General features: G+C 44.5%; 1 protein-coding gene across 2 annotated transcripts; it reads left to right on the plus strand.

The window, feature by feature from the left end:
- The first annotated feature begins 677 nt into the window (after nt 1-677).
- On the plus strand, nt 678-16,754 carry LAMP2 (lysosomal associated membrane protein 2). 2 transcript variants are annotated; one of them, XM_033137316.1, is made up of 9 exons: nt 678-781; nt 1,283-1,401; nt 3,632-3,842; nt 5,117-5,278; nt 6,046-6,314; nt 7,062-7,175; nt 7,948-8,014; nt 8,633-8,800; nt 16,426-16,754. In XM_033137316.1, exons 1-9 carry the CDS (start codon nt 700-702, stop codon nt 16,566-16,568), a joined length of 1,335 nt encoding a protein of 444 aa, XP_032993207.1. In that variant the 5' UTR covers nt 678-699; the 3' UTR covers nt 16,569-16,754. The 2 variants fall into 2 exon arrangements, with proteins under 2 accessions (XP_032993207.1, XP_032993208.1); XM_033137317.1 differs by lacking the exon at nt 16,426-16,754 and adding an exon at nt 11,264-13,264.
- Nucleotides 16,755-17,250: the final 496 nt, after the last annotated feature.

The following is a 17,250-nucleotide window of genomic DNA, read 5'->3' on the forward strand; positions in this document are numbered from 1 at the left end:
GGAAAAGGTCCCTTCCCCGAGGCGCTTCCAATGTAAAATACAGGTAAGCGGTAACAACAACTAAGAGTTACAGGTGCCTGTTATTATTGCTTTATAATTTAAAACAAAACCGATCTCTGTGTATTACTATTTTTGTAGTGCTTCCCCTTCCCCCTTTATAAGCCCCTAAAAAAAAAAAAAACTTTTAACAACGTGGTGGAGGAGGATAGGGCGGGCTTGGTACAGGGCTTAATGAATGGGCTGGTTTTATTGTAATTATTTGTACATTTTAAACAGATTTTATATCCGTAAATACTGTCTTAATTCTATTAAGAACCATTCAGCGGTTTTTTTTTAATCAGCAAGCCGCCTCGTGTGCCGTCAGGCGGAGTTTAATAAACAAAGACACTGTAACAGCAACAGTGAGGAAGAGAAGAGGAGGAGAGCCTGTAAACAATCACGGGCAGTCCAACGTCACCCTCCCTTGCCGGTTGCCGGAGAAGCGGCTGAGGCTGTGAACCACAAAGACGGTGGCGGGGCGGGGCCGGCGCTGTGATTGGCTGCCGCCGCGAGGACACGCCCAGCGACTCCTCCTAGTCCTCCCTCCCCCGCTCCGTTCGCTCGTTCTACTCAGGTGACTGGCATCGAGGACGCCCTCGCCACCTGCGCCTTCCCGCTTGTTTCTTCTGGCTCCAAGGAAGTCGCTTTTCAACCGCTGGCATGGAGACTCTGAGGTCAGCCGCCGGTCGCCTCCCGGGCGCTCTCTTCTGCGCCCTCGTCCTCTTCTTGCTCGAAGGATCAGGTGAGCGCCGGCTCTGGGAGGAAAGCGGGGCTGAAACAGCTGCGGGGGGGGAGGGGGGGAGGGGAGGGGCAGTGGGATCGGATAGACAACCCGCCCCACACAAAAAAAAGAGCTGGAAGGGTAATCTAGTCCAAACCCCTTGCAATATGCAGGAATCCCGCCCACAGGCGCCCCTGGGTGGTTTTGAACCACCTGCCTTCTGGTGTTTACAGCCAGAGGCAGACATACTCTGTTTTCTCTAAAGAAGTGGCTCACACAAAATGCTCCCCCAAAAGCACTGAGGTCCCAAAGAGGGATTTTGGAGTTCCACCAGTAAGATCAGTGATAGTGTTCCTCTGAAAGACAGCTTGCTTACCACTGCTAATGTCCCTCTCTGATGTGCTGCTTCAGAGGGCCGTTTTATTGTGTAAAAATATAAGTCTGTCAAAGGAGCCTGAATGCAAAGCGTGAGTTTCTAGAGATGGTTATAACACATTGTCTAATGAGCAAACAATATTCCAGTTGTTTACCAGGCTTATGCTGTGGATGTAGAAGTGAAAGATGCATCCAATGAGACATGCCTATTTGGAAAATGGATTATGAACATCTCTATAACATATGAAACTGAACACAATGAATATGTAAGTATCTAACCTGTTATTGAAACTTTCAAAATCTAGTGTATGTGTGTGTAAACATATGTTCCCATATTAAGTATGTGCCATGAATAGTTCCTATTTGGGTATCTTAATGGGACACGGGTGGTGCTGTGGTCTAAACCACTGAACCTAGGGCTTGCCAATTGGAAGGTCGGCAGTTCAAATCCCTGCGATGGGGTGAGCTCTGGTTGCTCTGTCCCAGCTCCTGCCCACCTAGCAGTTTGAAAGCACGTCAAAGTGCAAGTAGATAAATAGGTACTGCTCCGGAGGGAAGGTAAACGGCGTTTCCGTGTGCTGCTCTGGTTTCGCCAGAAGCAGCTTAGTCATGCTGGCCACATCACTCAGAAAAACTGTCTGTGGACAAACGCCAGCTCCCTCGGCCAGTAAAGTGAGATGAGTGCCGCAACCCCAGAGTCGTTTGCGACTGAACCTAATGGTCAGGAGTCCTTTACCTTTACCTTTTTTAATGCTAAAATATATTAGCATTGCACTTTAATTCCTAATTAAGGTGCCATTTCAGCACAAGCAAGATATACCTACTAGTGTTAAAATATTTCTTGCTAAATTTAATATCCCACTCTTCTCTTAGGTAATGGTGACTGACCCAAAGTCATCTAGTGAGCTTCATAACTGGTCATAGGGTTTCAGCCTGGTTCTCCCCAGTCTCAGTACAGCAGACCTGAGTTCTACAATCCTGATGGTAGTGTTTGTTGAAGCTTTAGGGTTTGATTGGAGCTTGGCCAACTTTCAACGCCTCCCCCCCAAAATGCATGTACTTCTATCTCCCCCAGGCACATGCATCAAGCATTCAGACCCCACCCCCCTATACATACACTTTCTCATAGGCAAGCAAACAAAGGCATACATGTATGCACAACTGGTAATTTTTAGCCTTCCCCACTCCAAGAGACATCCCTGTTTAGACAAGATCTCTAAAGAGGCAGAGAGATTTTATCTCCTCATCTAGCACTAAGCACCACAGTGCCAAATTCCGAGATTAAGCCCCTCTACCTGCTCATGAAGTGAAAAAGGCAGCATTTCTACCTACCCCAGTGCTGGGGTGGGAAAAATGCTGCCATTTAGTCTCAGAAGAACAGGCAGAGAGCTTATAGAGACATGAGAGATTGCTTTAGTTGTTCCATGCTGATGCTGGGTAATTGGCAGATAGGTGTGGTTTCCCCCCAAAATGCCTCGTAGGCCAAATGCGAGGAATATGGTGAGCCTAGGTAGGTCCACTCACTGGCCAGAGGTTCCCCACAACTGCACAGCACCATTCTTGGCAACACCCTGGAAGAAAAATCCCTTTAAAATCAGCTTAAAACCAGTGCAGTCAGAGCCGTCTCATCCATAGAGGCCGGTGGCGCGGCGCGCCAGGGCGCAGGGCGCCCCCGCGAGCCCACCGGCATACCGGGCTCCCCCTCCCCAACCCGCCCCCGCCCCCACGGGCAGGCGGGCACTCGCGCGCCGGCGGGCGGGCTGTAAGCCGGCCGCCCTCGCCTCCCGGAGCCCCAGCTGGAGCGCTGAAGCGGCGCGGGGCTTTGCGCGACCTTCCAGCACTCCAGCTGGGGCTCTGGGAGGCGAGGGCGGCCGGCTTGCAGCCCGCCCTCCCGCCGGTGCGCAAGCGCCCGCCTGCCCTTCATCCTCCGCCCGCCCCTCATCCTCCGCCCGCCGGAGCGCGGGCGCCCGCTCCAACGCCACACCTCTCATCCCCGCTCGCCCACCCCCCCTCCCGAGGGGCGGCCAGCGCGGGAGGGAGGCGGGCGGAGAGGCGGCAGGCTGGGGGCGCCGAGGGATCGCTGCGCCAGGGCGGCCGATCCCTCTAAGACGGGCCTGAGTGCATTTAAATGGATGTACCAAATCTGACAAAAGGGATTGTCTTGGATATAGGTAGGAGAAGCACAGTACAGTCATACCTTGGAAGTCGAATGGAATCCGTTCCAGTTGTCCATTCGACTTCCCAAACATTTGGAAACCAAAGCATGACTTCTAATTGGCTGCAGGAGCAGCCAATCAGAAACCGCGGAAGCCCCGTACAATGTTCCGGGTTTGCCATGTTTGGGAGCCAAAACGTTTGGAAACCAAGTTGTTCGAAAACCAAGGTACAACTGTATATAGATGGCACTTTCTAGGAAAAAACTAAAACAAATGTCCTCCTGCTGATACTGGGAGTACTGGTCAGTGACTGCTGTCAGTTTTCTTCAAAATGTTTCAGAAAAACACAGTTCTTACGTTCCCTGAACATGTAACGTATGATGGAAGCAGTTGTGACAACGAAATATCTGGCCCTGTGCTAGCAATAGAGTTTGGAGAAGGTCATTCTTGGAATATCAGCTTCACGAAAACAAACGACACCTATCAAGGGATCATCTCCTTCACCTACAACACAAATGATACAGCACTGTTTCCAGATGCTAAAATGAAAGGTAAAGGTGGCATTCCAAGTTACCCTTGCAGCTCTTAACAGGGTGAACTCCTCACTTTAGAAAGAAATGCCTTTTTAAAATTCAGAGGCAGAATAATTGAAGTTTACAGCAAAACCGATTCATTACTTGAAAATTTTGCACAACTTTATATTTGTGAAAGTTCCGTGGATGAGGATATTACATAGTAAGTGTTATATTGCAAACCTTTGTAAAATTCCAAGCTATAATTGCTGCTCCTTTCCACCATGGAGCCCAGATGTCCCTGTGGTGGCATCTGGGCAAGGGCGGAGCTTTTCTATAATTAACAAAAGGTATCGAAAGTGGCACTCTGTTTCCATGATCATAGTACTAAGCCCACTGCTATTCTTGCTCCCCCCCAACAATTGCCACCTCCCTCCAACTCCAGCTAGGATGGTCTTGCTGCCTTGACCTCTCTGTTTTAAAGAGGTGTGGTGGTGGTGGTGGTGGTGACGATGATGATGATAATTTATTATTTATACCCTGCCCATCTCCCTGGGCCTCCCCAGCCACTCTGGGCGACTTCCAACAAAATATTAAAATACAATAGTCCGTCAAACATTAAAAGCTTCCCTAAACAGGGCTGCCTTCAGATGTCTTCTAAAAGTCTGGTAGTTGTTTTTCTCTCTGACATCTGGTGGGAGGGCGTTCCACAGGGCGGGTGCCACTACCGAGAAGGCCCTCTGCCTGGTTTCCTGTAACTTGGCTTCTTGCAGCGAGGGAACCATCATAAGGCCCTTGATGCTAGACCTCAGTGTCCTGACAGAACGATGGGGGTGGAGACGCTCCTTCAGGTATACTGGACCGAGGCCGTTTATAAGCCTTTTAAATGCCGTCTAGTAAGACAAATTTGGGATTTGGTACATAATAAAACATATTTTTGTAGTAAGGTAGTTCAGAAGAGCCTACTGGCTCTGGTCATCAGCCCATCCCGTTGGCCCATCTAGTCCATTTCTCACTGTAGCCAAACAGTTCCCTGTGGGAAACCAGCAAGCAGATTTTGAGCATAAGACCACTCTTCCCCTCCTGTGGTTTCCAGCAACTGGAAACTTGATAGTTCAAACTGTTATTGTCTTGAGCCGGGCTGTAGCCTACCATGGCTTATGCCATATTGGTTAGCCTTCAATTTAACCACAGAGCTTTTTGTAGCCAGAATTACAACTATGTACCTGAGATGCACAAAGACCTGCTTGCTTGGCTTTAATGTTCATAATATCTGTTGTCTTAAAAGCATCTGTTCTTTTTCTTTTTAATAGGACCAATTACTACCTCTACAAACTATCCTTTGCATCCAGTTGATCTAGACACAGTTTTCATTTGTCAAAATGGGGACTTCATTGAATCTGGCAGTGTTATACAGAACTTCCGGAATGTCATTCTTGAGGCCTTTCTTCCATCTGGCAACCTAAGTAACCAAAGTTAGTAGTTCATAGTCTTGTGCAAAAAATTTATTTCCTCTACCCTAGGGGTTGGGGAACCTGTGGCCCTCCAGATGTTGTTGCACCACCACTCCCATCAGCTTCAGCCTTCATGGCCAGTGGTTGCAATCATGGGAGTTGTAGTCCAACAATGTTTGAAAGGCTCCTATTCTAGCAGTTTTACAAAGCTTCTGGTGAACTTTGCCAGTTTATCTAGTCAGCATATGTATTTGATTAGCTTCAGGTGCGCTATCTGAGTTTAGAGATCTGATGTGGGGACTGCTAAGCTTTTTTGAGGCTTGTTGCTTTGTCTAGTAATGCATTTTTATTTTTATTTATTTTTTACTTCCAGAAAATAGGTTCTGTTGCTGTGGTTCCAGAGTGTTAATCTTTGGCAGTCCTCTAGTTTAAAAAGTTGTTAGTTGGCCTTTACTGGTTGTCTCCTGTTTCGTGCGCACAAGCTATAGGAACATAGGAAGCTGCCTTAAACAGAGGAAGACCATTGGGTCCATCAGCTCAGTATTGTCTACACTGGCAGGCAGCAGCTCTCCATAATTTCAGGCAGCGTTCTCTTCCAGCTGTACCAGGAGATGCTGGAGATTGAATCTGGGAACCTTCTGTGTGCAAGGCAGGTGTTCTGCCACTGAGTTCTGGCCCTTTGATAGTCTTCAGTATCTTCATAGTTGGAAAAAGGTGAACAGTTTGATGTTCTTCAGGGTCTGTGAATTCAGTTCTGTGTTGCTAGTGTATATATTTCTATTTTTCAGAGACCGTGTGTGATAAAGATGCTGTGGTCACCCCTGAGCCGCCTGCTCCTGATACCACCTCCACTAATACCACCTCCATCACCAATACCACCTCCATCACCAACACCACCTCCATCACCAACTACACCACAGTGGAGGCTAACGCAACAATGTTATCACGTTCCATCAGCCAACCAGAAGAGATACCTGCCACAGGAACCTACTCTGTTAAAAATGACACCGAGATCTGTCTTCTGGCAACCATGGGGCTACAGCTGAACATGGCAAAGGTCATTATTTTAGTCGGTGCTTTATCTATTGGGCACATAAGCTCTGGTTTCAGGGCATCTAACAAAGTTAAACATAAATTGCTAACAAATACATTTATTTTATTTTATTATTTAAAAAAAGATCCATTAGCAGCAGATAAAACAGCAAAAAAACAACAACACAGATTAAAGCCATAGAAAATGCAACAACCTGTAAGGTGTTGCATAAATCAGAAGGTGGATGATCCTCTCCCTGCCACCCCACACCTTTAACTCTGCAACTGTAGGCTTGTATAGTTGTATGCTTGGTGAAAGGAATGCAGTTTGTGGTGTGTGTTTAGCAGGTGAAAGTGCCTTGGAATAGGACCTCCCAAAACCTTTGAAGATGGCATTCTGTTCTACAAATTGTAAGTGCACAGCTCACCCACAGAGGGAGCCCAAGTGCATAAGGCTGAGCAGCTGGTGCTTGTTAAGGTACCCGTTTAGATCAGTTACTCTCCGTGGAACTGTAAGATGGAAGGGGAAATAAGCATCCTCTTTTATTCTTTTGGAATCTAGCAGTGCTGATCTGCTGGGATAGTCAGGCTAGTTCTACAACAGAGTATAGAAGCTATTCAGTGTCTATGAACAAGCATTTGACATTCTTTATGGGCATGGGGAAGATTGTGAAATAAGTGTTGGGAGCTGCTTAATTTTCGGTTTGCTCTGGGTTTTCATTTCTTTATTAAATTTCTTTATTGAATTTATATTGCACTGTTCTTCCCAAAGACTCTTATGAACATTAATCCAAACACAACTAAAGCTAGCGGGCATTGTGGCAATACATCTTCTATCCTCACCCTGACAGATACCAGCATCGTGGTTGACTTCACTTTTGCTCTCGTAAGTAACTCATTATTCTGTGTGCATTTATGTGGGAAATGAATTCAGCTTCATTGCAGGTTCTTGAAAACTTCTTTCTCCTTTCAGATTGCATCACCCTTTTACTGTTACGATGGAATTAGTCGCTCTCGCAAGAGCAGTGTAACAACTCTGCTATTGTATTGGGAGGGGGCGCATGAGTGTTAAGAGCCCTGTTTGTGCCTCTTATGAAAGTGCAGGGGGATAACCAGAAATCAAACTATTTTTTTAAAAAAAAACTTCTGCTGCTTGTTGACAAAGTTGCAGCAGTATTGCTAGGAATGGTTGACATGGGAAGCTGTCTTATACTGAGTTAGACCATTGCATCCATCTAGCTCAGCACCGTCTACACTGACTGGCAGCAGCTCTCCAGGGTTTCAAGCAGGGGCCTCTCCTAGCCCTACCTACAGGTACTGAGGATTGAACCTGGGGCATTTTGCATGCAAGGCAGATGTTCCACACCTGAGCTACAGCGCACCTTTACATTGCAATTAAGTTTTACTTGCTATGTCACATGCCCTCAACTCCTAGTTTTTAAGGAAGAAGTTCAGCAGCTTGGTGATAAGCTATTGAAGAAAATCTCTTTTTCAAGATGACTAAGGAGGGAAGGAGCTTCTCTAGTGTCAAAACAGATTTATTAATGCTAGTGGTGCCCCTAAAACTTCTTAAATTCTGTCTGATGCTTAACTAGAAAGTTTTTGCAAAGGCATTTTTGGGTTGTATATGTAACTTGATGAATTGCTTGCTTAAACAGAAGAACACAAGCATTGAAAGATTTTACCTGAAAGCGGTGGACGTCACTGTGACCAACCCTGTAAATGGTAAGATTCTATCTGTAAGCAGTCGTCAGATCTTTTTATTTGGTCTCAATATTTAAACAACTTTTTAGTGCGCCAACACCTTGGTTGTACTTAGCTGGCTATATGCATACTAGGGCTAATGCAAAATTAAGGCCACTCTGCTTTGAGTCAAAGGTGTCCTTGGGTCAGAAACTCAAAGGTAGATTTCACAGGCCATAAAATGCAGCAACTTGTTTGGGGTGGCTGTTTCCTTGCCACCCAAGGTGGCAGTGTCAACAGGAGATCACCTTGTGGCATCAAGGCACCATGAGAAAATACCTTACTGGCTAAAAAAAGCAAGTGGGTGCTCCCTCTGAAATTGTTCACAGAATTCAGACACCCACAAAATCAGCAAAGTTCTCGTTTTGCCGTGCACAAATGGAGTAGCAAATTTGAGCATGGCATTTTACTACAGCCCTGATTTGTAAACTGATTATCCTCTAATAAATTCAGCTCAGATCTCCTCATTTTCAAAGCAGGTAAATTTTCCCAGTTAATAGACCCCTTGAACAAATTGGCCTGCAGTAGTACTTTTAGAAATGGAAGCTTATAGACTGTTCCCCTGCAAGTCTTCACACAAAACGTCTTTTTCCTCCACAGGAACGCAGTTTGCTGGAAGTGACAATCTCACTTTCTGGGAGGCCTCCCTCGGAAACTCATACATGTGTCGAAAAAAGACGAATCTTATAGTGACTCCTTCATGTAGCCTGAATGTCTTCAACCTAAGGATCCAGCCATTTCAAGTACAGAATGGCCAGTTCTCCATAGGTAAGAATGAACCCCCCCCCCCCCCCAAAAAAAGCATCCTTTGGAAGCTTTTGAGTTTAAAGACCAAAGTTTTAGATAGGTATAAAACAAGCAAAGAAAACTCACTGTTTACTTGAGAAGTGATTTATTGAGCCCAACAAGTGGGCCAAGTTTAATTTTATTTGACTTGTACATTGCTTTATGCTAAGCTCTTAAAATTATTTACAATATATAGATAATACAATAAAATGCAATGAATAGTATCTTGGCTGGCTCTCAGGGAGCAATTGGATGCTGTGCAGTAGTTAAACTAACAGCTGTGCTAGAGTTAATGGAAATGCAGGTTTTGTCAAAAGTACTATTGGTATATCTTGACTAAATTGCTGCTATTGAATTTGGGACCTGTAAGAGCTGGGGCAAAGCCCTCTCCCAGCTACACCATTCCTATGGAGGGATATCCTGGCAGAGATCAACCTTGCAATTAAATTTTATTTCAGCCGGTAACTTTCAGTTCTGACATAACCTGGGCTTGTATTTGTGTACTGTTAGTGTGGTTCTAAGTTTACACTTATTTTTTGTTTTCTGAGAAGGGGGAATTATATAAAGGATGGGGTGGATCTTAAAGAGCAAACCTGATTCAGACAAGTGCATGTTGCGCTCCAAACACTGGCAGGTGACTCTCCAAAAGCAGAGGCTTCTGCTAGGTGGCATTTGTTCATTTATTCACTCATTTATTTGAATCTAGCTTGATGGTTAACTTTCAAAAAGCCTCTGAGCCCGGTAGTTACAGAATAATAAATTTTAGGCAGCAGACTTGCTTGTCACCTCCCCCCCCAAAAAACCCTATATTGCAAGAGCAATCGTGATTAAAGATATAAATGTAAATTTGCCCCCCCCCCCAAAAAAACCACTACAGTGGCACCCCATGTTACGCACGCAATCCTTCCCGGATCGAGCTATGTAACACGGGCGTGTGTAATGCAAATGCCCCCCAAACCCCGAAAACCCGGAAGTAGGGTGATTTGATCGCTTCTGCGCATCCCGGGGTCGCGCGCACTCCGGAAACACTTCTGGGTTGCGGGCATTCTTAACTCGCACGTCCGCAACCTGGGGTTCCACTGTATTTCAGGATTCAGATAACATTTCTTTAAGGCATAATGTATTCTACAATTAGGAATAAGCATCTTCTTTTTACCACAAAAATCGATCCACTGTAATATAGAAAAATAGATTTTTTCCTTTATAGCATTCATAGTTTTTATAGCCATAATCAGGGTTAATCTTGACATGCTACCTGTGAGCTCCCAAAAAATGAATTCTAAACTTGCTTCATTCTCCATACCCACAAAATCTTTTCTATAGCCGGAAGATTTTAATTTAATTAGATGAACCAGTGTCCCAGTACCTGAATTCAACTCTTGATCTAAACTAGTGCTAGGAAACAAGGCCCTTTGGTGCAATATTTTGGCATTTCCATCAGTCATCTAAGATGAAAATTGTTGGCTTTAAAAAAGAAGATTTGACAAGTTAATGGATAAGCCTGCCTGTGACTGCCAACCCTCCACTCCCAGAAGATGTATGCTTCTGAATACCAGTTGCTGGAAACAACAGGGTGTTATTGCACTCAGATACTTCCTGTGAGCTGCCCATGAGCATCTCCTGGTCACTGCAAGAACAGGATGCTGGACCGATCCATCAGGATTCTAATTATTATTATTATTATTAATAATAATAATAATTTGTACCCCATCCATCTGGCTGGGTTCCCCCAGCCACTCTGGGTGGCTTCCAACAGAGATTAGGATACATTAAAATGTCACAGATTAAAAACTTCCCTGAACAGGGCTGCCTTCGGGTGTCTTCTGAATGTAATAATAATAATAATAATAATAATTTATTATTTGTACCCCGCCCATCTGGCTGGGTAAGGTAGTTTTTCTCTTTGACATCTGGTGGAAGGCTGTTCCACAGGGCGGGTGCCACTACCGAGACGGCCCTCTGCCTGGTTCCCTGTAGCTTTGCTTCTCACAGCGAGGGAACTGCCAGAAGGCCCTCGGCGCTGGATCTCAGTGTCTGGGCTGAACGATGGGGGTGGAGACGCTCCTTCAGGTATACAGGACCGAGGCCATTTAGGGCTTTAAAGGTCAGCACCAACACTTTGAATTGTGCTCGGAAACGTACTGTTCTTATGACAAGCATTTGCTTTTTAATGTTCTTATGACAAGCATTTGATTTCTAACAAAATTTTCTTGTAAGCTTAGTAACTTAAGGCATATATCTGCAAATTTTGAATCATTTTAGTTATCTAATAAATCTTCTGTTTTCCAAATCTAGGGAGGGTTGGGATAACTTGGTTGTTTGTCAGACCAAAGGCCAGAATTCTAGCATGTAAGATTGTAATGCTGCTCACATAAAGGCAAAGGCATAGCTCATGGCAGACATCATATATATTTTTTCTTTTGTCACCACCTTTTTTGTCTACAGCACAAGAGTGTTTGCTGGATGATGACACCTATCTAATCCCAGTTATAGTTGGTGCTGGTCTTGTGGGCTTGATTATGATTACAGTGGTTGCTTACGCGCTTGGCAGAAGACAAAGCCAACCCGGATATCAAACCTTGTAAATTTTGTGTGACTTGTTCTTGGCTTTGGCTGTGATTTCTAAAGAAAAGTGCAAGCTCCCAAATCGAAACCAGCCACCAAAAAGGTCCGCAATTCTCTCCTCCTTAAAACTGTGGAGATGGCCCTCCAAAACAAAATATGATCAAGAACGTACCTCTTCTGAACATAATAAGGACATCATAAAAATGTATTGGGACTGACTAATGGCCATGGCAAAACCAGCCCAAGTAAAGTTAACCTTGCAAATACGTTTGTATGTGAACTTCATGTATGGAAATATACCTGAAAAGCGGGCAATGGTACAAAAAGGAATCACTTAGGGTGACCCACTTAGGGTATCAGAGCAGCATGGAAAAGCTGGTGTTTGTACTTAACTGCTTTGTATACTCCATCCTTTACAACTGAAACGTAACCTGGCTGACTTGGTGACTGTAGCCTAGGATACCAGCCAGGGAAGCTGTGCAGTGCTTAAGCAGCATTTTTCTAGCTCATGGCATTCAGCAATTTGAATCCCTTCATACCCACTTCAGCCCAAGCAAACCTGAATAATGCCAGCAAGGATGTAAAAGCTTTTCCTTTACTAGCACCGTGGCACTAGTAACTTCTGAAGCTTGTGAATCCTAATTACTGTCTGGTCCTACCTGGTCATTTGGAAAACCGCAGAGCTGGATCTGTGGAAGCTTAGTATTGCTATCTTGCTATTTGCAGGGATAGAGGAGGAACCCTTCATCTTAGCATTCTCATTCCTTTCTTTAAAATAAAGGAGAGAGAATCAGAGTTCAAAGTGCCCTTAACTTTTACAGCAAATCACTGGGCTTGCTGTTAAAAGTCTTTTGGTTCCATTGCAGCCATTGATACTGTCTTGAACTGTTAAAAGTCTGTTTATACTTCCTTTTGTGCTAAAATGAAAACTATGTTCTTGGTTATACAACCTTGGATATTAAAAAAAAAAAGATCCATGATTATCACTACATTTGGGGCAAGCTGCTACCTGAAGTATACTGCCATGGGCAGGGTGAGAAAACTTGTTCAAAAATAAATGCCTGCTCTGCATTTTGCAGCAAATGACTTTGGTGTACAAAACTACTCAGTTTCCAGTAAGAGATTTCGTTACATAAAAGACCACTGAAATATGTAGAGTTTCTGCAACAATTGATTCTCTAAATGTGTAGAGTTCCCTCCAAAAGTGAACCATCTGTTCTGAGAGTTTAAATTGTGCCTGTTCAGAACCACCTCGGTTTGGAATCCTCTAGCCTAGATGAGTAAGAGTGGGATTCCCCTTAAATCAAGGATTAATTCACTGTGACCCTTTAGCCCTTGTGGCTCATTATGTTAATTATGAAGAGAACAAGGTAGCAACCCCCACCCATGCTGCAATTTATCTGCTTGTGTTTCCTCCTCCAAACATAAATCGACTTGCCTAAATCACCCTTGTGAGCTGTCTGCTAGAAAAGTCTTTCCTTTCCTTGGCTTGGCAATTTGATGATTTTTGCATGTGTGTTTGTGTTAACACGTACCATCTTACTTAATTTGTCATAGCAATTTGTCATTGCACATATGCCATAACAGATTTAGACTAGATGCAGTGGGTCAGAAATGATGGCAAAATGTGTCCCGGAAAGCTAAGCAAAGTGCACACCTTCATCTCGAAGGTATAGAAATGCTTCTGCTAAGCACACGAGCTTTTCTACTTAAAATCTGTACAGCTTCAAAGTGACTGGTTTGTGTTAAAACACCTGAAACGTTAATGTCTGCTTTAATCTGTTGAAGCCACTGTCTTTCTTATATAATTGTATTTCTACGTAAGGACTTGATTGTCTGTGCACAAAATGCTTTAATAAAGAATCTTCTGTTCCTAAGGAAGCTTGGTCACATTGCTTGATTGAAAAGCTTTTCTGGAAAGTCTCCTCAAGCACCTTTGCCCTCTCCCTAAGGTTGGACAGTAGATTATGTGTTACTATACAGCTATGGTTTTCCAGATGACTCTTTCCAGGTAACTTACCTGCTGATTGAATTATTGGTGCATCTCTCACAGAAACCCTACAGAAGTCCTAGTATAACCAAAGATTGGGGTGAAGGGCTGCTGTCCACTCTCTTTCGACTGCACCCTATAATGCATCCTGTGTCTGCTTTGCACAGCGTAGAGGATGATCTGTAGTGGTGGGGAAACTGTCACTCAAGAATGTTTTGTCCCTTATCTCCATTTTTGAAACTCCGCGGTCGCCTCTTTCTCCATTTTCCTGGAACACAGTTTGAAAGCTGCTGCTGCAAGGGCTAAGCCAGACGACATCAACTCATCACATGCAGTTAAAAATAGCAAAAGCTTGTGAGGGCAGGGGGAAGCATCTGAGGATTGCAGAAGATGGGGAGGGGAGGTTAAAAACCTTTCCTCCCTGATGCAATCCTGACAAATGTAAGAACCCTAAAAAGTTGCTCCTGGTCTGGACAGAAAAGCCTCTGTTGGCACCAGTGCAGACTTCCCTGTGAGGGCTGATGCATCAGTTAAAAATAACAGAGTGGGGACATCAGGACCATGGCATGAGAAGAAAAGGTTAAACCTCCACTCCCCATGTTCTGTGGGCCTGGCAAATCCTTCCTTGCTATTTTTAACTAATATGATTGCAAGTCCAAAAGTTGGCTCCAAAAGCAGAGATGGCTAAAAGGTAGACTAAGTAGACCAGACAGAGTAAATAACACTTACATGCAGCTTTTTGCAATACTGCAGGGTTTAAATATGTAAGCTAAGCAAGACTGGATTGTGGTTAGGATTAGACTCCTGAGAATCATTCCAGTGCAGACTATAATATTGCCTAGATCCTGCCTCTCCATAAATCCTCTTTATACACTTAGATGTCTTTAATACCATATTTTTATCCTATCTGAAAAGAAACAGGAAGAGCTGGGAAAACCATGTTAATAGCTGAACTCTGCATGCTCAGATGTTCTGAAAGCACTCGCTTGGGCATAGAATTTGCAGCATCAGTAGCTGCACCCATATTACAGTGTCCAGGTAGGATATATCAAGACAGCTTGATTCACTCAATTAGGGTGTGCTTGCACTATTTAGCAGTTGCATTGTATAAAATGTTGGCTTGCAGCTAGCATGGCCAAGCTGCCTTATGCATGGAGGATTGGAATGTGGGGTCATGTCCTTCCTATCTTTGGCTTGGACTTGAAGGCATCAGGTGTGTAAACTAGCTGGTGTCCTTCAAAACTACCCTGAAACCCCCTTAGACTAGGTGGTATCCGGGAAGGTACACATGTATGACTTAACTGTCTGTATCTGGGCACTCATTTGGAGCTAAGATTTGGGCTGCTATTAGGACACTTTCAGGGCAGCCACATCCCTAGGAAGTAGCATTAGGACAATCATTAGCCTTGCCATAAGATGTGTATGGTCTAAATCAGGCATGGGCAACCTGTGCTCTTCTGTATGCTATTGGACTGCAGCTTCTGGAAGCCCCAGCCATTGCAGTTAATGGCCATGGAAGAGGGGAGTGGGAGCCCAGCAGCCTAACATCTGAAGGGTGATTGGTTCCCCATCTCCTGCCTAAATGGGCTTAAGGCTGAGCTGTCTTAACTTGTGCTTGAAGTCTTGCTGAAGTAGAGGCAAGGCTTTCAAATCAGCATGGCTGGGATCAGGCTGCAGATCCTGGAAATGTGCATAGTAGTAAAGAGAAGCTCCTTTCAGTTGTGTTAGGCTGGCTCTAGAAAATCACAGGCACTCTGAAAGTGAACTAGTGCTGTCCTATGCCTGTAATACATGTCCAGTATAAAAAGGGTGGTTTTTTTTAAATATACGTAGGCATTGCTTCTTGGGGCAGCAGAATTATCTGCTCATTTTTGCCAGTCTGCTCCTTTTTACAGTCACAATCCCAATAATGTCATAGCAGGGACAGGGAACTTTTGATACTCCAGCTGTTGGTGAAATCTAGCTCTCATGCTGATGGGAGGTGTCCAACATCTGTAGGGGCAATAGTCCGGCGCCCCAACAGTTGCTGGATAGCAAAAATATTGGATGGTTAGGGAAAGAGAATGTTTGCAAGACTATGTCGTCATATGCATTTGGAAGAAGGAAATTGTGCTTCCATGTTCCTACTGTTGGTGGTAAGGAGTGAATCTGTAAATAATATTTGTATTATCTGCAGCTAGAGACACACATTCTGTACTATAAAATGGGTAAACTATCAGTATTTCTGTGTTTGGTAGCATAGTATTTCCTGTAGGGGGTAAACTCTGTGACATCCTAATTCAGTAACTCCTGAGTAAAGTGGAGGAATTTTGCAGATTGCCTGAATTTGCACCTCATAAAATGGGCTCTCAGACCCTCCTTGTTTGGGTAGATTTGGGCCCAATTTCGTGGTCTGTAATGATACCCTAACATTCCACAAAATTCTGGGCGTTTTGTATGCAAGAAAGCAGCACACATTTCTAATGGCCCTAGAGATGTTTTGTGTTAGTAGTGGTGAGGTGAGGACCATGGAAGGCCAGGGTTAGCTCACTACTTATGGAAACAGGGTCCTGAGCAACAGAAAACAGTTTTTGTCCCAGTAAGGTTCTTTGTTTTGATATTCATGGTGGAAATGCATTGCAGAATAGTTTACTTTGATACCGAACCTTTTTGCGCCTGGGGCCCAGCAGTGGGACCACGTACACACAGTGGGGCAGGTGGGGAAAAAGAGAAGGTTTGGGTTTGGGTTATAACCTGCTGCTGATAGCTGCTCAGGGAGGAATGGGGTTTATGCTAGGAATATGGCTGCATACTGGGAATATACAATCCCTCCCTTCTCCCCATCACAGATGTGCCCCCCACCCCCAGCCACCAAAAGGCTATTTTTGGTGGGCTGGAGATAGTGCATCTGGAGGAGTGTCAACTGAGAGGGCAGCTTGGATGCCTCCATGCACACACTGAAGGCCTCTAGGTTTCCCACACATGCGGCAAATGGGAAGGGGGCAGAATTACTTTGTCATCCAAACGGGACCTCTCAACTGCTTAACATTCCTATTACCCTTTCTCCATCCAGCTGAAGATTGCATCCCAGAGGTGGACTACTTCTTTGTGCCCATTATGGTGGGAGCATCTCTGGCAGGATTAATTGCTCTCGTTCTTATGGCTTATTTTGTCGGTCGCAAAACTCGTCATAATGCTGGCTATGAGCAGTTCTAAAAGCAGAGTGCAGTTTGGGCTGAGCACTTCCACTTTCAACCCGCTGAGGAGTGATTTGCACCAGAAGAGTGTTCTGTTGTCACACACGTGTTGTTCAGAGAGACAAGCCTACTGCGTGCTCGTAAGAATAAGTGTGAAGCGACTTGTTTTGAATGTGGATAGGCCAGCTTAAGCCAAGTGTACTCCCCCCCCCCAAAAAACAAATCATTGCAGTGCCAAAATACCATGACAGTACAAGCCACCTCAGATGTCTTGTCCCCTCAGACCTGATGCAAAGTTAATACTGATTTCCGGCATGCCGTAGTTTGCAAACAGACACAAGGCTGGCTGTGCAGGAAACCAGACTTTACAACAGCTTAAAACAGGTCTCGAGCATATTTTAAAGCTCAGGTATGAATCTGATGAATGAAATGTTGGGGACTCATTACGGGGCTTCTTGAGTGATGTGTATTAAAAAGGCCTTAAGCCATTTACCTCCTGATTTTGTGAAGTAAATATTTTGCATTATTGGGTCCATCTGCCATTTATTGAGCATTTTGAGTTTTCTACTTTTCAGAAGTGTCTTATACCCTATTACTAAATATATATATATATAGTAATAGCCCAAACATCTGAAGCAGTCTTCACTCTGGTTGTGCCAGCCAGCATTGTATAAAATAGGGCACTGTAGCCTCATTCTAAT

This window comes from Lacerta agilis, chromosome Z (assembly GCF_009819535.1).
Source record: "Lacerta agilis isolate rLacAgi1 chromosome Z, rLacAgi1.pri, whole genome shotgun sequence".
In the NCBI taxonomy this organism is placed as follows: domain Eukaryota; kingdom Metazoa; phylum Chordata; class Lepidosauria; order Squamata; family Lacertidae; genus Lacerta; species Lacerta agilis.